Genomic DNA, 25,774 nt, shown 5'->3' with positions numbered 1-25,774 from the left:
GCCACAAAGATGATGAAGGTACTAGAACCTCTCTCCATATAATAGTTAAAAAATAATCCATGTTTTCATATCAATACCTCCTCCACATAGTCATGGCCCACTGGCTGGACATCACTTTGCAAGGCAGCAAGAGTCGTAGGTGTCACTGGTTCAGCTGCTGTGTCTGGTTTTACTTCCTGTGTTTGTATTGTAGCAGCAGCTGTTGCTTTAACACTTTCAGATGATTTCATATCTTCCAGTTTACTTCCTGTTGTCTGAAGTTTATTACCACCTACAAATCAAAAAAGTTAAATCTCTAACTTTCATAAAATGAGAATTATACATGATATCCAAACTGAAGTGTTTTGCAAGTATCAATGTTCTGGTCAAAGCATTACCAGTTTGAAAATTAGTTAAACCAAACAGTCTTAAATACTATTAAATTTTTTTAAAAAGCTAAACAAAAACTTAAACATCTAGCTTTTTATTTTCGCAAGAAATCTTTTGCTTTATACAGTTGTAATCGTCATCATTCATTTTCATGCTTTTTCAAGAGATAAGACTGAATGGGAACAACCCAGCAAATATATTTTAAATTTTTTTTTGTCATCAGATTTGTTTTCTTTTTGCAAATGGATCCAAGAAAGTACAAACATGAAAAGGTTTTGAGGTACTAATAAAAGCAGCATACTTTCAGTGTTACAACTGCATAGGTCTTTCCTTTGAGAGAAAGTTAGCTTACTGTTGAAAAACTGCTTTCTGTCTCTAAATGTCTGTCATGCTTATTTCAAAAGTTTCCACTGTTAAATTTCCAGTGTTACAACATTTCAGTTTCCCAGTTACCAACTGCCAACCTACTGCAGGCCATCTTAACAGGCCACACTGTGAATTGAAATTAGAAGCAACTGGAATATAATCTGCAATACTCCAGCAGCTACTACATAAGAAACCAAAGGTGGGAGGCTTTTTCTGAAGGTGGGAGAAGCCTCCAGGAGAGATCAGGTGAAGACAAAAGGGCAGAAAACAGTATAAACTGTAAAGCAAAATTTTTATACACATTCTTATTTTTCCCATCAGTAATAATTCCCTTAAACACAACAGAATTACTCATGCAGAAGTTAACTAAATATATTTGTACTTGTTGCACTAAAATATTTTAAAAATATAGAATAGGTTAGGTTTCAAAATAAAGACTGACTTCTGTACTTGCCAACAAAGTTTATTTTTGGTGGAGATATTTTCTTTACAGCTATATTAGCAGCGGTTGAAGATGTTTTGTTGTTGGACACAGTGTTAAGTGGTGCATTTGCCGTGGGAGTAAGAATTTTTACTGCAGAGGATGTAACAGAGGAGTTCACAGTACTGCTGCTAGTTGCTATATTTGAAGCAGAGGCAGTTGGTTTAGAAGCAGATGTGGATGTTGAAGTAGCAGCTTGGGTAACCACATTTGGTTCAGTCGAAGGAATAGGTTTGCCAAGTTTTGTGTGCAACTTTACTACCTATAAAAATAACAAGAAATTAATAATATTATCTCCCTGGGGTAGCAATAAAAAAAATTAACTTGTTATAGGTTATTGAAGCTTTAACAGAAACATCAATATCACCAGTGATATTGATATTTTTATTTTATTTTAAAGTTATTGCCTCTTTATTAAAAGTGATCTCAGGAGAAAAAAAAATGGACATGCAAAAGTTCTTATCATCTGTAATGAGAAAATAGTTAATAGTTATCTCAGGTTGCTTATTTTCCCTAGAAATTCAGACATTTACTCCAAAAGCTGTGTAGATGAGTCTATCTCACAAGCCAGTAATACTCAAGAAACAGTTTGAGCAAAATGTTTCCAACGTGACTGTTCCGTTGCCTGGTTGCTTTTTATTCTCCCTCCAAAAATTGTAGTATGTTGAACTATTTTAGTTCCAAATAATATTTGTAAATAAGTTATTTAATTCAGATTCAACACTGTCTCTTTTCATCACTACATTTTAAGAATATTTATACTGACTTTCCAGGTTACCTAGCAAAACTGAAGATATTCCTTAGACAAAGACTTTCTTTTCTTTTTGCTAAAGCACATCTGTAGAAAGAGTTAAGGAGAATGCAAAAGACATATTTCAGAGTTCTTTATCTCCTTGAAAGTTAATAGGCATGTGCTTATTAGAAGTAATAAGCAGAAGCCTTTTTACAATACACTTGAGATAGAATAATACTTCTTTTTGGTGACAGCTGACCATCACCTGAAAAAGCAATGCATGTAGTCCATAAGAACAAAACATGCAAAATGAAAACTAGAGACTGGATTTGAAAGTAGCAGTAAAAAAAACCTGCTAAATATGTATTTAATGCAAATACATGTACACAGTCAGGTTCAACAAGGTGAAGTACCAGGTCCTGCACTTGGGTCACAACCCCCTGCAGTGCTACAGGCTTGGGGAAGAACAGGTGAAAAGATGCCCGGTGGAAAAGAATCAAGGAGTGTTGGCCAACAGCCAGCTGAACATGAGCCAGCGTGTGCCTAGATGGTCAAGAAGGCCAATGACATCCTGGCCTGTAACAGAAATAGTGCAGCCTCCAGGACTAGGGAAGTGACTGTCCTTTTGTACTTGGCACTGGTGAGGCCACAACTCAAATCCTGTGTTCAGTTTTGGGCCCCTCAAAACAAGACAGATGTTGAGGTTGTAGAGTGCATCCAAATAAGGGCAATAAAGCTGGTAAAATGTCTAAAGCACAAGCCTTATGAGGAGTGGCTGAGGGAGCTGGAGTTGTTTAGCCTGAAGAAAAGGAGGCTCAGCAGAGACCTTATCACTCTCTACAACTACCTGAAAGGAGGCTGTAGCCAGGTGGGTGTTGGTCTCTTCTCCCATGTAGCAAGAGATAGGACAAGAGGAAATGGCCTCAAGTTGTGCCAGGGGAGGTTTAAATTGGATATTAGAAAAAAATTCTTCACTGAAAGGGTTGCCAAGCATTGGAAGAGGCTACCCAGGGAAGTGTCTGAATCAGCATCTCTGGAGGGATTTAAAAGTCATGGAAGACATGTAGATGTAGTGCTTAAGGACATGGTTTAGTGGTGGACTTGGCAGCCTTAGTTTAATGCTTGGAGTCTATAATATTAGAGAGCTTTTACACCCTAAAAAATTATATGATATGCACACAAGTGTATACATACACTTCTTAGTTTTTTATTCTTATTTTAAGCATGTTCCTCATCTGAATACAGACATATTAATGTCACATAATATTACAAATTTAAGTTCAAGCAACTCTTCCAGATTACTTTTTTTTCCCACTAGAATGCACAAGATTCTTCAGTGTACCAAAGAAAGTGTCTTTTGAGATTCCATTTTTACAGTGATGACAACCTAACTTAGCATTAGTTAGCAATTATCTATGAGGAAGAGAAAGGGACATCCAAATATACAAAGATAATATATTATCGTACTCCATATACCTATAGAGTTACTGGGCATAACCCAAAAATTTCATTAATCAACTTCATTAATGAAAGAACAAACATTAAGCAAATCTATGTAAATTATAATTTTTGTTCTTCTACTAACAAAAAATAATACTTGGAAAATGATTTTAAATTTGCTATGAGATTTATTTACTTGAATAGGAATGATATTACTGATGCCACTTTGTACAGTGTTCTGAGATACAAAGGGCTATAAAAGCTGAATATTAATACTTTGTTATTTACATTAATAATTCCATAGCTTTGAGGAAAATCTGTAATATCTAAACACATATTCTACACTGTACCATTCCATTTATTGTCATATGACCAAATTTAGAACACAGGTCACAGAGGTTCACGGTGCAGCTCGCAGTCTTTATTCTAAAATGCTCACCTAACTGCACACAGACAATAGGGAAAGCATGCTTACCAAAACTCTTTAAACATATTCATAAAATCTACTACAGGACATTGTTCCTTGTTTCCATATGCCTTTTTTTTTTTTAAATACCAAAAAGTGACACATAATAAACCCAACCCTTGGCACTTACTCAGTTTACAGTGTTTCAAAGCACAGAGAGCTTCATAGTGCCAAATAAGAATGTCAAGAGATGTCTTGAGAAGTGTTAGGGGGCACAAGCACGCTACTGCATGTCCTCACTGACACTTTTCCCCATCTTACTCTATACCTTCTTCTTACAATTTACAAACCCTTCACAATACATCTTCTTCTCCTTGATGCTGTAAAAATATGTTTTTCCCCTTTCTCCCAACAAGGCCCTTCTAATAGTGAGCTTAAAGATAATTTTGAAACAAAAAGCAGAACTAAATGTCTTTAAACAAAATTCTAATTATATTGTTTCTGCATATTTTCTCCTAAGATGAGAAAAACAATGGGAAGAAATATATGACTGACTTATAGACAAGAGAAAGTTCTTAATTTCTTACTTTCTGATGTTTGGCTCCACGGATATGGGCAGCGTAAGCATCTGCTCCTGTACAAGACACATCACAAAGCTCACAGCGCAACTGATTCTGAGTTCCACGAGCAGAAGTACTGCTGTTATTGGTGTTCTGGGAAGCTTTTAATGCTGCTTCTTTCTTTTTGTGTTTCTGGCCTTCTAAGTGTTCTTTATAAGTCTGTTTAAATAAAAAATACACACAGCTGGTTTTGTACTGTTCATTCATCATTCATCATTCATGTGTATACATGTAATATAGAGCACACCATAAAACACATGCTTTGTATGAAAAATACTTCCTACACTGAACATTGCTTCCTTATGACATGTTTTAAGGCATAAGCAGGGCACTTCCAAAACCAAGATATTTTCTTCACCACCAGGCTTCCACTCCTCTACCTTCTCACTTCCTCAGTCAAGTACTGGTCAACATATATTATCATTGAAAGCTTGATAAGATCAGAAAACTGTCTCAGTTGCATTTTCCTACATTGCATTGAATTATTCTTGATTTTGAATTTTCCTCAAATTGCAAGACCACAGTTATTAAATGTATCCAGATAATTAAAAAAGTAAATTCAAAAAAAGGTAGTGCATAAATAAAGCTGCACTGAAAATAAAATACAGAAATTGCTATTTGTTCCTATACTAACACTGGCAATCTATGGAGCAGACAGGGTGGAAAATAATGACAAATTTACCTATAAAGTAAGAACTGTTTTGCCAAATACACACACAAACACTTCATTAATCGCTATCTACTTTTTATACACTTGTATCTCCTTTGAAACTAAACTGGGATGCTGGAATAAAATTAATACATTTTCAGGATTACCACTGTATTAGTTTAACACAACATGGCTTTTAGTGGGGGCAGAGGAAGCCACAGAGGCTGCCTCTGAGAGAGAAGCGCCTCAAAACTTCCATGTTCAGCAGAGCCAATCCCTGAAGACTCTGACAATGGACATTGGCTGGTCCAATTAGAGAAGTTAGTAACGCCTCTGTGATGACATATTTAAGAACAAAAAAACATGCACAAGCTCTCTTTCTTCCTCCCCTCCAAGGGGTGGTTAGGGGGCTGCCAGGCCCCTTCCTGGCACGGCCACTGAGGCCATGCTGCTGGGGGGCTATTCTAGCACTGCAAGCAGCCACCTGGCTGAGACCATGCAACTGGGGCCAGCGTTGGGAGCGCACATGTGGCTGGAGGCAGCTGCACAGACGCTGCCATCCTGGTGCCAGGAGCAGCCACATGGCCGGGATCAGCTGCATGGCCAGGATCGGCACAGCCAGGGTGGCGCCATGCAGCCGCTGCCATCTTCGCATGGCTCGCAATGAACTTTACTTGCTTAGCCACTTTTAGCAGCCATGCTGTGAACAGAAGGGCAGAAGCAGTGCCAGCAGTTTTTCCTTTTCGGCACCCCACATGAGGAGAGGCACTGACTGGAGCTGGTGGCTGTCGCGGCTCGTGTGGTCCCAGCAGGGACCACATGACCAACAGCAAGAGGCTTGGCGAGCAATCCCCTGATGCAGAGCCCGGACAGGATCAACCTTTCAGCGCTGCAGAACTCTAAAAAAACTTTTCAATTGATAGAACTTGAGAACAAATAAACTTATGGACACCAATTTTCTCCCAAGTCAGAGAAAAGGAAAAGATGAAGACACATGAGGAGAACAACATGATGACACTAAGGTTGGTGAAAAAGGAGGGAGGGGGAGGAGGAAGTGCTCCAGGTGTTGGAGCTGAGATTCTTCTGCAAGCCATGGTGAGGACTATAATACCACAAACTGTTTTTTTTTCCCTGTAATTCATGAAGTGCATGGGGGGATGTAGAATTCTACCCACAGCCCATCAGAAAAGATACTCACGCTGGCAGTGTGGATGCTGAAAAGCTGTAATTTAGTGAGAAACGTGAACAGAGAGAGAAGACCCTTGCTTCCAGGAACAGAGGAAGAGGACCCTTGCTTCCAAACTAGAACAGCTCATCCTTAAAAGGATGGCTATACCCCATGAACTAAATGACCCAAGCAAACAGTTGTGACAAGACTGTTTGCCTGTGGGAAGGACTCATGTTGCAGCAGGTTGGGCGGGGATGCTACTTGTGAAAATTAGAACCATGCTGGAGAAATTCACAGAGAACTGTCTCCCCTGGGAAGGACTCCACAGCATAGCAGAAGGGACTCCTCTCCCTAAGCAAATTGAAGAAAAACTTAAAAGTGACAAACTGACTAAAAACCCCATGTTTTGTCTCCCTGCGCTGTCGGTGGGAAGGAAAGAAGGGCTTGAGGGAGGGGGAGAAGGAGTTCTAAAGGTTTCTTTTAGTTCTCATTATCCTCTTTTAATTCTGTTAATACATTTTTCTTTATACCTTTTAAGTTTTGAGCCTGTTTTTCCCTTAGAATGCTTTTTCCTAATTCTTATCTCACTCCATGAGCCTTTTAGGTTTTCTTTCCCCCTCCTCTGCTCAGCTACAGCAGAGGAGAATGAGTGAATGGTTCTTCGTGGGTGCCTGGCTTCTAGCCAGTGTCAAACCCTGACAACCATTCACAAAGTTTTGAAAAAAGTATTTTCTAAGAAGTTTTCTATGTTCAAAAAAAAAAAAATAAAATTCAAAGTTTAGAATACTTCTGTAATCCAAAGCACAGCTGAAGCTTCTCTGTACAAGCTAAGGGGATGCATCTTTTTGTCTTCTCATATGGCCTCTTTCTATTATAGCATACATTTTCATTTAATTATTAATTTAGTATAAGTATAGAATCAGGTCTTTAAAAATTAACAAATATTCTTAAAGGGGCCAATTTTTTAGCTGAAAAAATTATGATTAAAGCATATAGCAGGATATTACATAATACAGGTACCTGTGGTCCAGCACAGCTGATCTTGCAAACATCACAGTAGTGGATCTGGGGCAGTTTGGGAGGTTGCTTTGGTTTCAGTTGCTTATTTTGGAATGGTGCCTTTTTAGTAAAGGTGGTCCCTGTCCAAGCAGCTGTTGCAGCAGCAGCTGCTGCTGCTGCTGCCTGTTTCTGCTGCTGCTGCTGGTAATAAGATGATGCAGCTGAATATACTGCAGCTTCATAGCCAGAATAAGAGGTACCTCAAAGATCAAAATAAAATAAATGTTACATCACTGTACATCATGTATCAACTACATAATACACTAATTCCAAGCATATTGCATAACAGAGTAGAATATAAATGATTTATTGAGATCTTGTCAGGCAGTCTGAATTTTTCTTGATGTTTCACGGTACTCAAATACATAGCATACCATTTGTATCAGGAGTATATTTGATTTTAGACAAAACTTTGCAGACACGCTGTTCTGCTAAATATATCAAAACATCCCTAAAGAATATGTGAAATTTCCTGGTACATCTGATAAGACTGAGTATGACGCAACAAGAATTTTAATAAAAGATTTATCAAAGGTCACTTGAAATAAGCAGTCTTCCAGAGCCAGATTTACTGTTCAAGTGCCAAACAGAAAAGGACAGATATTATGTAGATTAAGGAAATAAAATAAAAGATAAAAGATAGAATGCAATATCATTAGCCTTTCTATTTAAAGTGGGTTGCAGTACACCCTGTCTAGACACTCCTTGATTTCTAGTATCAAACTTTAGTAAATCAAGGAAACTGGGCTTTCATACCTTTTGAGCCAGTTTTCCCATAAACTTTATACATCTACTCATTCAACTGTTTTAATCCTCTAATCAAGCTCTGTTTCAATGAAGTCTTACAGTCCCTTTTAAAATTGAAAACAAACCAAAACAAATAGTTCAAGGCAACTATAATATGCCAGTTAATTACCATCTGGCCATAAAATAAACATCTTCTCACCTTTAACTACTTTTTGGATTTCTAGTATTTGAAGGAAAGTCTTTCTTTGTAGCACTCATTCTCCTCCCATCTTGGGTTGAGACAACCCAAACTTACAAGATTTATATTTGACTGCTCCTCCTTGTCTCTAATTGCTGCTTGATGGCAGCATGCTCCAAATTTCCCTGGGTTATATTTGTGTTTCCTTATTTTTTCTATCCCCCATCTTTTCTCTCCAAACTTTACAGTAAGTCACAAAACACTTGTGCATGTAGCAATGCCAACACTTAGTATATTCTCACATGTAACAAAATAGGCACATACAAGCATCAAACCTCTTTTAAAGATACATAAAAATATTTTGTCATTATTATGATTTAACTGGTTGATATTTCTCAGTAGACTATGATGTAATTGAACATAAATTGCTAAAATTCTGAGTATTTAAATCCTCTCCTGTAACAAATGCAAAGATCCCAGCAATATAATATGCAAAATTCTTACCAGAGTAAGTAACTGCTGTTGTACTGTATGTTGCACTTTGAGTATAGGATGGAACAACAGTAGCTGCAGCTGCTACCGGCTGCACAGTAGAGGATACTGGATATATAGAAAATGTAGTTGTTGCTGGACTTGGGGTTGCAGGTTTTATAGCTGTTACTTGTCGTGTTTGCTGGGCTTGGGTATACTGAGTTGCCCCTTGGCTATATCCTGCTTTTGGAGCTAATTAGGATAGAAAATAGAAGTGTACAAACATTGATATGCTTTAGTTGAATGAAATGCAAACTATATTAAGCAATACTTAATGATATGCTAGGGAATAAACACATTAACAAGTGGGTTTTGTTTTAGTTTGGTTGGTTTTTGCCTTTTTTTGACTGAGTTTTGTTTGGTTTTTTTACATAAATGCTTCAGCTACCATACATCCCAAAATGTTTTAATCACATCGAAGCTCACATTAGCAAGCCTCAGATTTATTTACATATTTTAACTGTGCTGCCATGTTTTTAAACAACCTTCTCCTTCAATGGTTTTACTAGAGTACACACTAAACCAAAGTACATCTAAACTTTGTTATTATTTCTAATTATAGTAAAAAAAAGTAAATAGGATTTCTGTATTGTAGCATTTATGATACCAATAATTAAAGAACTATATATATTAACTAAAGAATTTTTTTTAAAGTATCTTTCTAACCAAGTTAGAATCTGAACCCACCATTGACTTTTTCAACCTACTTCAGCAAAAATGTTTGCCTAGAAGTACGTTTTGAGTGTATTAATAACAATCCAAACCTCAAGGATAGTTACTTATGACAATGTCACAATAATGTTCAAGTTCCAGGTGCATCAAGTTTTTTTCTACATATTGACAGGGATTACATGTCAAAATAATAAATAAATCTGATAATATGAAATATTCAAAGATATATTTTTAAGCTATTAAAATAGTATACAGACTGTATATAATGACAGGAGTTTGAATCATGCCACATACCTGTCTGGTAGTATGACTCAGCTACTGAAGGTTGAGGCTGGGCAGCAGCAGCCACAGCCGCAGCAGTTGCTGTTGGTTGTTGATAGTATTGTTTGTTGTCATAAGCTACAGCTGGGGCAGTAGATCGAACATATGAATAGGAATCCTAAAAATTCAAAAAAGAAAACCCATCAAATTTCTCCAAGTATATATCTGGAATAATAAAAATCATTAGCAGAGTCAAAGATTTTTCTTCTATTCTACTTAAGTAGATTTAAAAAATATTTACAGATACATTATATACCAATATATGCATTAAAGAAATTAAATTTATGTTTACAGATACTTCAGGCCTGAAGACAACCCTGAATGTTTTCTTCAGACATAATACAGGAATTAATCTCATGCTATTAAACTACTTTTTTCCTTCCAAATTATTTTTGTTACCAAAAAGCAACTCAATGCACACTAGTTTTTCATGACTATATGAGACTGCATTCCTGTAAAATATGAAGGAAAAAAACACCACAGAACTCCACAAACCACAATATATTCACAAGTTTAAAAACTTGGAACCATGGCTTGGCCCTCCCTAAGACAGGAAGGGCCACCAGAAAAAAAAGAAACAATATCAAGGAGGTCCAATATTTTTCCCTTTGGGCAGGTAGAAGGCAATAGCTCAAAGAAAAAGGGCAAATGGAGGCAAATCCTCGCTCGGGGCAGCAGGTGAATCCCCTCCTTTCTCACCTCACCCTCCCAGGTGCCTCTGTACAATAGGTACAAAGATGTAGAAGGCCAAAGGATGATGAGGATGGAGGTCCATCTACACACCAAAGGTGTTGCCAGTCAGAAAGGTCTACCCTCTGTATAATGACCACCTCCACGAGGAAAAGACAGATTTCAGCTGTAGGCAGTTGCCTTCTAAGGTGAACAGAGGGTACAATATGCTGGATGGACCCTCCTCTTAGGGAAGTGTGCTGCCTCCCTGGGGCTGGGGCTTTAACCCTGGGGTTAAAGACATGACTGGGAAAGTTCTCTAGCTTGGTACAGCCCTCAGACTACTACCCATTATTGGTCTTCCACATGGGTGGTGATGAAATCACAATACGTAGTCCAAAGGCTATCAAAAGAGACTTCAGGACCTTGGAGTAGCTGGTAAGGGAATGTGAAGCACAGGTTATTTTCTCCTCTATCCTCCCAGTTGTGAGCAGAGACATTGGAAGAAACAGACGAGCCCAGTCTAATACATGGCTCCGTGGCTGGTGCCACTGCTACAATTTCACGTTTGTATAATGGGATGGCCTACATGACACCAGGCATGCTGCAATCAGATGGGATTCCCCCTTCTCAAAAGGGGAAGAGTGTCTTTGCTCAGGAGCTAGAAGCACTCATTGATAGAGACCTTTAAACCAGTCATGATGGGGAAGGGGGATAATATCAGGCTTGTCCTTGACAAGCTGTGGGACAACACATCAAGATTAGAGGGATGGAGTGGTAGCAAGGGCCTTCAGCCAGTGACTCTGAGACGTACTAGCCACACTGAAGCATGCTTGAAGACTTACAGAGATGAGCCAGGGGCTCCTGAGGTAATAGAAGCCACCAGGGAAACACCTCAAAGGAGGGGTGTTCCTCTAAAAAAGGTGACATGCTGACAGCCCAGCTTAGATGCCTTTATACCAATGCACGCAGCATGGGCAACAAACAGGAGGAGTTGGAAGTCTCCATGATGCTACAAAGCTACAACCTTGTTGCCATTACTGAAACTTAGTGGGACAAATCCCATGACTGAAGTGATTATCAATGGCTACAGGCTGTTCAAAAGGGACAGAGAAAAAAAGATGGGTGGAGGAGTTGCCCCCTTTGTCAAGAAATGGATAGATTATGAAGAGCTGTCTCTGAAGAACAGCCATGAAAAGGTTGAAAGCTCATGAGTAAGAAATAGAGTGAGCTGATAAAGGGAACCCTGTGATTGGTGCTTACTACAGGCTGCTCAATCAGAAGCCTATTGACAAAGCCTTATTGCTCCAGCTACAGAAGACGCCGCACTTGCAGGTTCTTGTCCTGCTGGGGGGCTTCAACCACCCCAACATCTGCTGGGAAAGTAGCACAAGGAGCTGTAGGCAATCCAAGAGACTCCTGGAATGCATGAAGGATAACTTCTTGAGCCAAGTAATAGACAGCACTACTAGAGGGGATGCAATACTACACCTGATGGTCACCAGTGTAAGTGAGCTAATGAGGGTCACCAAGACTGGAGGTAGCCTGGGCTGCAGTGATCATGCACTCGTGGAGTTTGAAGTCCTGAGGAATATGGATCAGGCAGAGTCAAGACCCAGAAATTTAGGAAAATAAGCTTCCAGCTGTTCACGGAGTTAGTCAATAGGACCCCCCTGAGAAACTGCCCTCAGGGACAAGGAGCAGAACAGAGCTGGCAGATCTTGAAGGAAGTCTTCCATTGAGCAAAGAGAGCTTGAGATCCCCAGGCACAAGAAGTCAGGCAAACAAGGCAAGAGACCAGTATGGCTGAGTCAAACTAAAGGGCAAGAGGGAAATGCACAGGCAGTGGAATCAAGGACAGGTGTCCTGGAAAACATATAGGGACACCAGTTGTGTCAGGATGATGTGTGGAAGGCCAAGGTACAGCAGGAGCTGAACTTGACAAAGGAGGCAAAGAATAACAGGAAGGACTCTTACAGGTATGTCAGCCAGAAAAGGAAGGTCAAAGAAGATGTACCACTCCTGATAAGCAAGACTGGCAAACTCTCAATAATAATGAGGAAAAGGCTAAGGTACTCAAAAGCTTTTTTTGACTCAGTGTCTTCAATGGCAACCTCTCTTCCCACACTTCTCGAGTGGATAGACTGCAAGACAGACTGGGAGAGCAAAGTCCCTCCCACTGTAAGAGAAGATCAGGTTCATGACCACCTGAGGAACCTGAACATACATAGGTCTATAGGACCTGATGAGATGAATCAGTCCTGAGGGGAATCGGCTGATGTAGTTGCCAAGCCATTCTCCATCATATTTGAAAAGTCATGGCAGTCACGTGAAGTCCCAGGTGACTGGAAAAAGGGAAACATTGCACCCATCTTTAAAAAGGGTAGAAAGGAAGACCCTGGGAAGTACCACCCTGTCAGCATCACATCTGTGCCTGGGAAGATCCTGGAACAGATCTTCCTAGGAGCTCTGCTAAGGAACATGAAAGACAGGGAGGTGATTCAGGACAATCAGAAGGGCTTCACCAAGGGCAAGTCTGACCAACCTAGTGGCCATCTACGATGGAGTGACTCCATCAATGAACAAGGGAAGGGCTACAGATGTCATCTATCTGGACTTCTGTAAAGCCTTTGACATGGTCCCCCACAATATCCTTCTCTCTCAGTTGGAGAGAGGAATCAATGGGTGGGCTGTTCAGTGGATAAGGAATTGCTTGGATGGTTGCATCCAGAGTGTAGCTGTCAATGGCTCAGCGTCCCAATGGACATCAGTGACAAGTGGTGGCCCTCAGGGGTTCATATTGGGACCAAGTGTTATTCAATGTCTTCATCGATGACATAGATGAAAGGATTGAGTGCACCCTCAGCAAGTTTTCAGATGACACCAAGCTGAGCAGTACAGTTGACACTCCTTAAGGATGGGATGCCATCCAGAGCGACCTGGACAAGCCCAAGATGTGGCCCACAGGAAACTCATGAGGTTCAACAAGACCAAGTGCAAGGTGCTGCACGTGGGTCTGAGTAATCTCTTGTATCAATACAGGGTGGGGAATGAAGAAATTGAGAGCAGCCCTGCCAAGGACTTGGGGGTGCTGGTGAATGAAATCATAGAATCATTACAGTTAAAAAAGACCTCTAAGATCACCAGGTCCAACAGTCAACCTAGCACTACCACCATGTTCACTACCAAACCACATCCACACATTTTTTTAACATTTCCAGGAATGGTGACTCCACCACTTCCCTGGGCAGCCAGTTCCAATGCTTTAGAACCCGTCCTGTAAAGAATTTTTTTCCTAAAATCAAAACCAAACCTCCCCTGGTGCAACTTGAGGCCATTTCTTTTTGTGTTGTCACTTGTGAAATAAGACTGAGACCCACCTCACTACAACTTTTTTTCAGAACAGTAAGATCTCCCCTCAGCCTCTTCTTCTCAAGGCTACACAACCCTAGCTCCCTCAGCCACTCCTCAGAAGACTTATGTTCCAGACCCTTCACCATCTTCACTGCCCTTCTTTGGACATGCTCCAGTGCCTCAATGTCTTTCTTGTATTTTTCTTTAATTTAGGGGACTCTTTTCTATCTGAATGCATATAGTAACTGACTAGTTTAACAACCTTGTAATTATGTGTAAACATGCTACTGGAAAGACTCCTACATTTCACTTCATTACCATATGTAACAAAGTACAAAGCCATACAAAGGAATTCATAACATACAGCAACAGTATAGTAGCTTTAAACAAATAAAAATGCAAATTAGAGTCTAGATTATGTAGCAAAAAGGCTGATAAAAATACAAATAAAGCTCACATTTCTAATAGGAAACTACCTGGCCATGTAAAACCACTTATCTTTCTGCATCTAAGCTGTCTGATTTAAACCAATGGGCTAAGGTTACTGATGTGTATATACCCTTGCATTGTGTTAATCTAGACAGACAGAAAAGACTGCAACTTCTCACTCTTTGGAGTAAACACTTACCTTAAATAAGCCCCAAGATAACCACTACATACTGAAATTTTGCAACTGCAAAACTGATGCAGCACTGATTTGTACTGCTAAGTTTCTTTATTTCTGAAGAGGAATACCAGTCACTGACAGGATGTTGTTTCATAAGACATTTAAGCCAGTGTAAGAATGGCAAGTTGTCTGAGGTACCATCACATCTCTCCTCACCCTACATGATCCCACATCCATCTCTTGCATTGGCACCACAACTGTGCAGAACAAGGGAAATTCTGCAGAAGCCTGTCAATCCCATAGAAAGATGCTGTTCCTTTTTCAGTTGGTTAATTTTCTGTGAAATCCTTATCCTGAACTGACACACTCAAATGCTGACAACTGCTAGATTCAATGCAAAGAAGTGTCAGTAAAGGTCAGAGCAAGATGAAAACAGACAACAGTTTCCTTTTGTAAAAGCCTGTAGCCACACAAGGGTAGGCAGTAGTCTCACAAAGGGTACCCAAAATCTACTCAAAAGACAGTTCCTCTCCTAGAGTAATCTTCTATCCTCTTACATTTGGTGCTAGAGCTCCTGTGGCAATCAGGAATCTGACAATGGAACTACTTCTATCGCCCACTGAAAATTTTTATTGGAACAATTTTTTCATCTAAATCAGTTCCATGACCCATTTAACTGCATGCCACTTGGACAGATAGGCTAGCCAAGACAAGTATTTCAGCAGTAGTTCACAAAATCATTTGGAGATAAATGTCAAGACATTGTTTATTGTGTGATTGTCTAAATCTTAGCAGTATTACTGTTGATAATCCTCTATACGCACCATACGGGAAAACAGTCACTTCACATTCTATTAGGTTTAGCTGTGAGCCATGGAAGAAAAAATATAAATATCACCACATTCTCTTATCCAAACAGGCCTCCTCCTTTTAACATATCATTTAAAAATTACACTTTTTTTTTTTTTAAACACACCTGGTAATTCTGCGTAGTGACAGGAGGTGGTGGTGGTGGAGCTTCTTGTTGCCTCTGTGTATAACCATAATCTGTAGCTGTGTGCGCTGTAGGATAGCCTCCATAAGCAGCAGCTGTTGCAGCAGCTGCAACAGCTACTGGAGCAGGCCTGGCTACTGCAACTGTAGCTGCTGCTGGAGCATAGGCTGCAGTGACAGTGTGCGCAGCAACTGGTGCCTGGTGGACAGTGTAGCTGGCAACTGTAGTTGGATGGGAATAAGCTACACCCGAAGCTGGCTGCTGGCTACATTGGAAAAAGACAGTAAGTAAATTATTAGATTAATCCAATATACTTATCTAACACCTAAACATTTCAAACTCCCAGATTTGATTCATACTTTTCTGTTCTACAAACAGACCTGGAACAGCTATCATACACTGTAATTACTTTTATTACCTCTTACACACACCATTAAAAAGGCTGTATCATTTTGAAGTGTCTGTGAAGGCAAATAGATCATGCAGGCAATGACTTTCTTCTTAGTAAGGAGTGGTGGTAGCTGTGTTCCACTGCTTGAAAAGAACCCAAGCCTTTCGTTCAAATTAATACAGAAGTTTTACACAGTTTTCTTTTCATGACCAATAAGTTTTTAAGTGTTTTAGTGGTTCTTCAATAAAACTGATATACCTGTTAAATTAAGAAAAATACTGCTTTTCTGTGAGAGCTCATTACTGATATGCACTTGCATGATGTTTATCAGTAAATCATATTCAAGTAATGAGATTTTAAAGACTTCTGTGAAAAACAGCTCAGAATTCTTAAATTTAAGCAAGAGACACTAAATATTTCTGATGTGGGAGTTTTCCCACAAAAACTGAAAATTATAAATGCTGACCCCACTCACTCATACAGAAGTCCACTGCCTCACAACATGAAGCATCCAAAGAACAGGCAGTCAAATCAAGCAAGACAACTGCTACCAGAGGTCTGGCAATCTTCCAGGCACATGCTGAGACTAATTTGCTTCTCTTTAATGTGCAGGTAAAACATTGCTATGTAGCTATTTAATAAGAATAAATAAATATTAATAGTGGAAATAAAAAATTATGGCTTCTAAGACTTAATTATTTGAACAAAAACTGATATTATTGTCCTATAATGATTTATAACTTTGCATTATTATTAAAATCCTATAATAGCTATTTTTAAACAAATAAAGTGAACTGGGCAAAATAACACTATCTGGAACAATTATATGAAACAGGGGATTGAGTGATTATTATGAAATTTTTAGTACACTTCCTGTACTGATTTTCAATATTTTACAGTCTCTATAGAGTTTCACATCTCCATAGCACTATTAAAAGACTATTCAAAAACAATTCCATGCCTATCAAGGAGGTAGTATCCTCTAATTTATAGAAAAAAATAGAAAAATGAAATCTTGTTGGAAGCAAACATACTCAGTGTCAAAGTGGAATTTCAGCATGATTATGCTCAAAACCAAAATGAACAAGTTATGGTATTTCTTTCCTAAAGACTGCAATATTCTCTCTGACATAGCTATTAGAAATAAAGCACCTTTTAACTATAGTTACTATTATTTTTGCAAAAGACATTTCTATAACTCCCTTTTGTTGAATATTTTTTCTTTTTAAGAAAAACTGATTTTGTAATTTTAAATTACAGCAGAACCCATTAACTTCAATGTATTTTTTAAAAATTCTTACAGCAGAAACACACAGAGAAAATGTTATTATTATTGGACTTACACACCTGGACTCCACTTTCTTCCCATCATAGGCACCTGTTTGCTTTAAAAAACCATTTGCATTTAATCCAAATTTAATTCAGTTGTGAGTTGTACTCACAATTATGTTTCATTTAATTTTCAACTTCTTAGCATAACAGTGGAAGGAAAAGACCTGACTCACTCTTGTGTAGCTCCCACCACTGCCTGATATATATAGACAGTTTATCTATTCTGTCAGTTTAAAGTGAGAAATCAGACTCCATCAGAAAATTCAGGAAGACTATTTTATGATGGTAAAAGTGAATGACAATCTATAAAATTAGGCTGTATTATCTACATAACTAACAGTACAGAAGTGTAAAATATTCATACGTTCTGAGGTAATTCACATTATCATATGTACCTACTAAAAATACTTTACACTGGGAAAATAGGCAGCAGACATTATCTCAAACTGCACTTGAACACATCAACAGTCTAATACTGCCAACAAGGAAAAGTCTTCCTTCCCCATTCTTATTCCTCCTTTCTCCCATATACCAAACCTGGCTATGCCATCCTATTTCATCCCTAGCGCTAGGTCTGCTACTTGTCAAGCTATTCATTGCACTGATTTAACTCATTAATCTAGCATAAAACTATGAGATTTTTTTTTTTAATTTTTTTTTTCCGAGCTCATTTTCTAACATGGTAGAAGTGTTAGAAACATTATAGCTAACAAAACAGTCTGCTGAGTGCTAGAACCCACATAAGTTATACATATGGAAGCAGAGGAAAATAATCAAATAATGGGAGAGAGAGAAAGAACAGGCACCTGCCCAGGAAGCATTAATCTGTCTCAAGTTCCATGAAACCGTGCTTAAGTTACTATTACAAAATACAATACAGTGTTAACAACACACTATGATGTAACAATATCACTCTATCAACAAAAATGCTTTTGTTCTCAGAATAGATATATCTATACATATACATATATATATATATATATGATTAAAGCTGCTTGACAGTTTTCAGTGTTTAATATTGTGAAGAGATTGTGATCATTATGAGCAGGACTATTAACAAGATTCTGCTAACAGACAGTTTAATTTTTTCTGAGCTATTTTTGTACCAAACTTCCTTATCATGATATAGAATTAGCAGCTCAAATAATTTGATTTCTAAGGCTAATATAATTCTATGACCATGTTTATTTTAGCAAATCTGTTCCCCTTGCTTCTGCAACACCGTGCAGAGATAGTGACCAAGTTTGCAAGACCACAAGAAAAATATTCTAAATGGACTGCTTCTTCATTTTTAAAAGTTGTTATGCTATGTTACAAAAATTCATATTGACATCTTTTCTAAATTTATGTTTCTTTTTCTCCCCATGGTCTTACTGAGAACCTTTCAACATAAAGATGACCAGATACTTTCAGGTAATTAATTTATAATCAAAATATTTTTGTGTCACTGTCATTTAACTTACAAGAGTTTTTAATCCTTTTTTGGTGATTAGTGCCTCATCACATTTGGCAAGGTGAACTTACCTCCCTCCAGACTATTTTGCTAGCTCCCTCTTCCACCAATTTTTCTTGCAATTTTTCATTGCACATATCCTAGTATTATCTGTTCTTTCACTACTACAGATGGCAAGAATTGTATGGAACATTTGAGATTAATTTTCAGTTGTGCCACTTACTCTGCTCCAGACTTTCTTTCCAAAGAATCTAGCTTCCTCAGAGCAGCTTCTTGTAAAGTTATCTGTGTATTGACAATATTTCCCTTGCATCAAATATCACAATGCACCATAAATAATAAGACTCAAGACCAATCCCTACAGTATTCCACTGCAACTATTCCTCTTTGATAATCACTCTTCTAATTCTACTAACCACCTCTACCAGCTCCTTCTCTACAATTCTTTTACTAATCTCTAATTTAAGTAATAATTTTCCATATTGCACCACATCAAGTATTTCAACTTAGTCCTAATAAATAAGACTCAAAAAACTTAGGCACCTGATCAAGTTATTAGAGCAACAATGAAATACGGTATGTCAGCTGAGCTATGGTATCAAATCACATGTGTACTCTTTACTGCAAAAAATAAAGTAATTCAGTTTAGCTTAATCCCCTAACATAGTGGGGGAAAAGTTGAACCAAATTACAAGCAGAGAAGCTAACTGATTGACTTGGTACCTTAGTGAGTTTTCTTTGTATATCAATTCTTCTCTTCCCCCCAAATAAATTCTAATATTCTTAATAGCATCTTTGCTATTAATTATTTATATTTCTAATTATTAATTAATTATTAATCTTCATATGAAAAGATATGTAGTCCAACTGGCTTTACTAACTAGACAGAACTTAAAAATGACAGAATAATTTAGGCTGAAACAAAGATTATGAGGTCATCTGTTCTAACCCTGTGCCCAAAGCACAGCTAATAACAAAGTTACATTAGTTTTCTCAGGGCTTTGTGTCCAGTCAGGTTCCATTCATCTCCAAGAATGGAGAATCCAAGACTGCTCTAGACAACCTGTTCCAATGTTTGAGCACCCTCACTGTCAAAAATATTTTCCTTAGTTGAAAGATTGTTTCAAAAGCAAATGAGTTCTAAACCAATATTTACTTAAAGCAAACCCAGTTTGTGAACATTCAATTCAAAGTAACTTTATATTACAATTGTTACAGTATTTTAACTATCAAAATAAACATAATTCTTTGACTTAAGAAGTTACAGGCAGACTCAGCTTCATATCTTGCTCTGCTGCATTGCTTTAATAATATCTCTTCTGCCAGAGATTTTCATTCAAAATGAATCTATTTTATTCATACCACACCTATTTCTTTAGCTGATCATAATAGTAAGTGCTTCTCCACCAAGCTCATTTAAATTCTATTTTCTAGGAACAACACACATTCTTCAATACCCATCTTCCATCTTGGATTTTTATTTCACTGTGTTTTCACTATTGCAGCCACAGACAGTGTACAGGCTACATGTTGCACTCAATTGTTCTTCTCCACGTTCTGTAGATGTATGTTTTAGTCAACGACAGGTGATTTCCAGCACCTTACCTAATGTTTTTCATCTCTCCCTACCTGCCCTAAACTACTACTTGCATATCCCTATTTCCCCATGTGTTGGAAATTATATAACTTTCCTAACTAATGGTTTTAATTAACTTTTTTATTAATTGCTTTAAATAATCATAAGCAGTGTATTACTCTTAAGCAGTGTAATTTTCCACTTTAGCCAGCATGTAGCTAAGTTGTTTTGGGTTTTTTACAGACTGTTATTGTTAGAGTTTGATTATTAGATCACTAAAACTTTAAGTTTTGCTAAACTAACCCTGATAAGCTTCAATGAACAAAGCCTGAGGGAGTTAAAAGCTGGACACCTGGAATCCAGAATTTATAGCCCTCCAAGGACAAGGAACCAGAAGATAGAGACTAACAAAGACGATCCAACATGTGCTGCAGACTCCCTGTTAGGGAAAAAGATAATAAAAAGACTGAAAAATGTGGACTAATGAGCATGAGAAGTGGGAAATCAATAACCAATAGAAGATAGAATACTAATTAATGAAGAGAAATATGTAATTTAGAACGAATTAACATTAATTTGTTTGCTAATAATGTATAAATAAGTAAAACGTTTTGAAAGTTGTGTGCACCTAGGTAGAGCTATCCTCTTATGCACCCTGGCCTGGAATAAAGTAATACCTACTCCTTAATACTAAAAAAAATTGTGTTAGTGAGTTTAATTTATCCCAACATTTTCAGCAAGACATGTTCTTTGCTTCCTCCTTCCAAATAAACTCACTTCTATTCAGAAGTTTTAGACCCCAACATATACCTAGCTTGCTCTCATCTTTCACATCTTACCTAAAAAAACCTCAAGGATCAAGAGAATTAATTCTTTACATAGAATTACTGTACTACAGTGCACTAGAAAAGTTTGGGCTTTTTTAAAACACCTTTGAATCAAATATTTGAATAACAACTACACTAAATTCTACTGACATTAGTGATGGAAAATACTGATGTTTGTGATACATTAGTATCAGAAAAAGTGACACATATTATGAAGTACCACTATATTAAACCTCCTAGATAAGGTTGATTGCAGCAAATTGACCATGTATTTTTTCTCCACACTAATCTTCAATTCCATGACAATCTGATTTTCTGGGGAGTGAAGGGCCACACTGGCTCATAATCTTGCAGAATTCAACCATCTACTTCTCTTTACTTTGTTGCACACCATTGACAGCTCATTATCAAAACATTGATGCTATTCAAGTCTAGATAACAGCCATGTTCACAATGATAAAACATGACAAAAAGAACTGATCTTTAGATGTTATGTCTGCCTGAAAACTATCAACCAATAACATTTTCCTTGTCAAAAACACAGAATCAAAAAATGGCTGAGGTTGGAAGAGACATCAAGAGGTTCCAATCCTGTTCAAGCAGGGACAGCAAGAGCCAGTTGCCCAGGACCACGTCCAGACTGCTATTTGAACATCTTCAAGGAGGGAGACTCCAGAAGTTTACTGGGAAACCTGTGTCAGTGCTGTCACCCTCACAGCTTAAAAAACATTTTCTGATGTTCAGAGGGACCCTCCTGTGATTTGCTTTGTGTCCATTGCCTCTGGTCCTGTCACTGGACACCACTGACAAGAGCCTGGCTCTGTCCTCTTTGCACTCTTCCTTTAGGTATTTATATACATTAACAAGAACCCCCTTGAGCTTTCTTATCTCTAGGCTAAACAGTCCCAGCTCTTTTTCTCAGCTTTTCTTCATAGGTGAGATGCTCCAGCCCCTTCATCATCTTTGTGGCCTTTCATTGGACTCTCTCCAATATGTCCATGTCTCTCTTGCACTGGGGAGCCCAGAACTGGACACAAGACTCTAGGTCTGATGGGGCGCAACTGGCTCAACTGTGCTGACATGAGAGGCAGATGTCATGTTTTAAAAGATGTCATAAACCATCAAAGACCCCCAAGGTGCCCCCAGACTCATTTCTGAGTCCTTTCACCAGAGGACTGAAAGCACCCCCCCCCAAGGGAAGTACATGGGCGTTCCCACCCAGCCTGAGCATATTTTAACCTATTGGACTTTGTGTTTCGAGGGTTTTTTCCCCACCTCCAATGGATCAAGACAGTGATCACTACTGTGACCAACTGACACTGAAATTGCATCAATTCTCATTGCAGATCTATGGGTAGTAATATGTTCCCTTACTCTTATCCTTTCTTTCTTTTCCCTTAAACATTTTCTTAAATTATATTTTCATGCTTTCATACTGCTATATTACTATAGATAATAATAACCCAAATGGCTACATACCTGCTTTCCATTGAATCCAAATTGTTCTAAAATAAACCCTATATGTATATATTTACAACCATCAATCAGTGTCATTTCACTCTAATCCACCCCAAGGGATTAACAAGAACCTAGGTAACCCTTGCCTTCTAGGGCGGGTCATAACACTTCTGTACCAGTCTTGAACATCTGGTAACATCACACACTGCACTTGAATACAAAACTAGCTCTAACTGTAAGAGTTCACTTCCATATGGCTACCTAGAAGACTGCATCTTAATCTAAATTCACAGGCACTGTGATTGGCTCTGGACCCTATCTGCTACAATTAATTGCCTTTACCTGCAAAGGCTCACCACACTTAGCAATTCAAAGTTAACAATTCACTCCTAACTACCCAAGAATCTCACATCTGTGACCTGTCTCATTAGAGTAGGTACATGGTATGAACATAAATAAGATGAAACTCAATTGCTCAAAGGTTCTTTATCTTCTTAACAGGAACCAAAATCTTAACACAAGATTAAATGTGACCATTACATTTGCATGCTTCTCTGTCCAAACATTTCTCAATGTCCCTATCTCTCCATCAGCATCCCCACATTTCAGTCAGCCAACTTCAAAATAAAAGCATAATTATGCCTCTTCTCCAGCAGTGAATCAAGAATGCTAATATTTTTACACATGAAAAGCAAGCCAATATTAGGTTGTTCATGTCAAACTGAATAGACACACAGTGGTTAAGGTGGCCTACAGAGTGCACACACACACAAAAACTAGAGAGGACTAGTATCACCAAATTTCACATTTATTTCAGGCTTGTAAATAGATGGATTAATAGTTACTTAGATAAGTAACAGAGTTTTGCATTGCATGCAAGTTTATAACCCTAGGCCCAATACCACTACTAGCACAAATGTATTGCAAAATTCAGAGAAATTTTCTGTATTGGTATTTGCATAATGTAATGCTTCTCTTATTAAATCATGATATCATTACATAAATTCCCTTTTAGACATTGACTCCTGTGTTTTCTGTTCAAAATATTAAATTCATTCTTATGAAAGGACTGCTTTAACACTGATTGCTTTGTGTCTTCACTTTCAGACATGGTAAATATACAAACCATTTATAGGATAGAGTCTTACTAATACATAAATGGAATAGTATCTTGTACTTTTGATAGCAAAGGAAAAAGCTTCTTTCAATCAATCAGTCCTTCCATTTTCTCAAGAATACATTTAGGATTAACTGTGAAAACAGTTTTGAACTTGAACTGTATTCCAATTATATGGTTTTAAGGTAATTTCAAATCAGTTGTTCAGGTTCTTAAGTCTACAGACCACCTCAGCTCCAAAATAAAAGGAATTACAATTTTAAAAAATTAATCTCCACTTCAAAATTGCAGATATATATGGATCTTGGTTTATTATTCACTCAAAGATTGTTTATATACTTACAAAAAATAATCCTCTATGTTATTTAAAAACTCCTTCATACCCCATGACAACCCAGTTTCAAATTTCACAACTGTCAAGTAAAAGATAAACATACTGTGAGCACCTAATCAAAAAAAAAGAACAAAAAGATTAGCTAAGTTTAATCCTCTCCTTTAACTATTATGCATTGGAGTAAACAAAAATTAATTTATTTTATATCCATTTCTAGAAAATAATCACTTGGGAGTCATTCCAAGACCCACATAAAACTGTATATTCCTGAAACTATATCAGGTATGCAATTTTGATTAGCTAGATAACAGTAGCACACATCTGCATTCATTAGCCAATAATCCCTCATATTTCATATATTTGCTTTATCCTACTATTTTCCCATTAACCAAGACTTAGGAGTAAAGGAAGGCCTTTATTATAAATTTATAAAATTAATAATAAAGATTCAGATATGAACTTCAAGGTGCTACTCCAACATAAGCCAAAAATGTGATGATGTTTGTGATTGTATCTGAGTTTTGCCAAATTAAGTAATTTGATTTCAGAAAAAGTGAGATAGTAGATGCTGCCAATTACTTTTTAACAGTCTGACACACAATTTGGATGCACAAAAAGTACAAAGATATAAAAATTTAAGGCAACATACCTATACAAACTATATGATTACAGGTCCCTGAGCTCCACTATAAGACCTGCTCCTGATCTTGGACACCCAAGCAGGAAATCTTTTAAAAAGGTGCATGGCTCCAAAAGTACTTTCTCTACTTTCTGATATATTAATTATATCATTGGTTTAGTGGAATAGGACAGTCCCCTGTATTTTCTTGTGCTTCTACTCTTTCCCTTATCTATCCAGTCTCCCATAGGTTGGGTTGGTGTAATTTTAACACGTGTTAAAAACGATTTCATCCTCCTACACTGACACAGGGGGAAGCAAAGACTTGTGGAGCAAGCCCCATCTTCACTGAAGGAGAAGTGTCCGGGGGGGCAGCACACAGGGCCTTAGGATCTGATGCTGCCTCCTCCGCAGTGTCCGGCTCCACCTCCTCACCCTCACAGCACTGGAGATACAGGGAGGTCCTTACCAGAATAAGCAAACACACCTGCAGAAGAGGCAGATAAGCAGATGGGTCCCAAGTACAGGTATCGCGGAGGAGCGAAGCAGGCCCCGCATGGGGCGGAGGATGGGAGCAGTCACAGAGAGAGAGAGAGAGAGAGAGAGAGAGAGAGAGAGAGATCGCGGTGGTTACCTATACTGGGCAGCAGCCCCGCTATGGGTGAATCCAAAGTAGTTGCCGGTGGCCATTTTGGCATCTTCTCCCAGGCGGCTGGGCACTGTGGCGAAGATAACCAAGAGGCGGCAGCGGTCGGGGCCATGACAGGAGGCCCGGCAGGGGAGAGAAAGGGACAGACAGACAAGAGACAGGAGTGCGCGCGAGCGCCAGGTCAGAAACGGCGCCTCAGGACCATCGTTCCTCCGCCCCGCGCGCAGGCCACATCTCCTCCCCCTCGCCGCCGCCCCCCTCCCCCCACGCTCACGGACACACAGAAACATCGAGCGACATTACTTACCGTAGGTGAAAGAAACTACCGGGCATATAGGAATCATGAGTGCAAGCTAGCAGGAACAATGGCGGTTGAACTCTCACCCCCCTCCTCACCGCCGCGTTCGCTCACTCCCTTCCCCCCTCCACACACACCTACGGCGACAACGGCAAAGTGCGGCCGGACCAAGGCCGTGCGCACGCGCGAGATGTGTGAAGGGCTGCTAGAAGTTGTAGTTCAGCCAATGGCTACGCCCCCGCCCGCAGAAGAGCACCCTCGATGTCGCGTAGGCTGCCACCACACTTGAGGCGTGAATCCCCCTGCGCTTGATGTTGCAAAGGCTCTTGGGAGTTGTAGTACCCCTCGCTGAGGCC

General features: G+C 38.6%; 1 protein-coding gene and 1 non-coding gene across 5 annotated transcripts in view; both read right to left on the bottom strand.

The window, feature by feature from the left end:
- LOC148183342 (zinc finger RNA-binding protein-like) overlaps positions 1-25,542 on the bottom strand; it is a 47,964-nt gene extending 22,422 nt beyond the window's left edge. The window contains exons 1-10 of one of the 4 annotated variants that reach the window (XM_088061429.1): positions 25,428-25,542; positions 25,106-25,190; positions 23,862-23,931; positions 15,347-15,629; positions 9,714-9,858; positions 8,721-8,939; positions 7,253-7,491; positions 4,383-4,574; positions 1,178-1,478; positions 78-271 (exon numbers count right to left, since the gene is read on the bottom strand). In XM_088061429.1, the coding sequence (XP_087917555.1) occupies positions 78-271; positions 1,178-1,478; positions 4,383-4,574; positions 7,253-7,491; positions 8,721-8,939; positions 9,714-9,858; positions 15,347-15,629; positions 23,862-23,931; positions 25,106-25,169 (1,707 nt within the window). In that variant the 5' untranslated portion in view covers positions 25,170-25,190; positions 25,428-25,542. The remainder of the gene's footprint in view (positions 1-77; positions 272-1,177; positions 1,479-4,382; positions 4,575-7,252; positions 7,492-8,720; positions 8,940-9,713; positions 9,859-15,346; positions 15,630-23,861; positions 23,932-25,105; positions 25,191-25,427) is intronic. The other 3 variants (XM_088061431.1, XM_088061432.1, XM_088061433.1) reach the window with 3 other exon arrangements.
- On the bottom strand, positions 18,201-18,337 carry LOC148183343 (small nucleolar RNA SNORA66). The gene has a single exon (XR_015773624.1). It is a non-coding gene; the product is annotated as a small nucleolar RNA SNORA66 (small nucleolar RNA).
- Positions 25,543-25,774: the final 232 nt, after the last annotated feature.

Source organism: Pseudopodoces humilis, chromosome 12, assembly GCF_049639895.1.
Source record: "Pseudopodoces humilis isolate 2021_Gansu_Grassland_sample_001 chromosome 12, ASM4963989v1, whole genome shotgun sequence".
In the NCBI taxonomy this organism is placed as follows: Eukaryota; Metazoa; Chordata; class Aves; order Passeriformes; family Paridae; genus Pseudopodoces; species Pseudopodoces humilis.
This window is presented reverse-complemented; position numbering and strand designations above follow the sequence as displayed.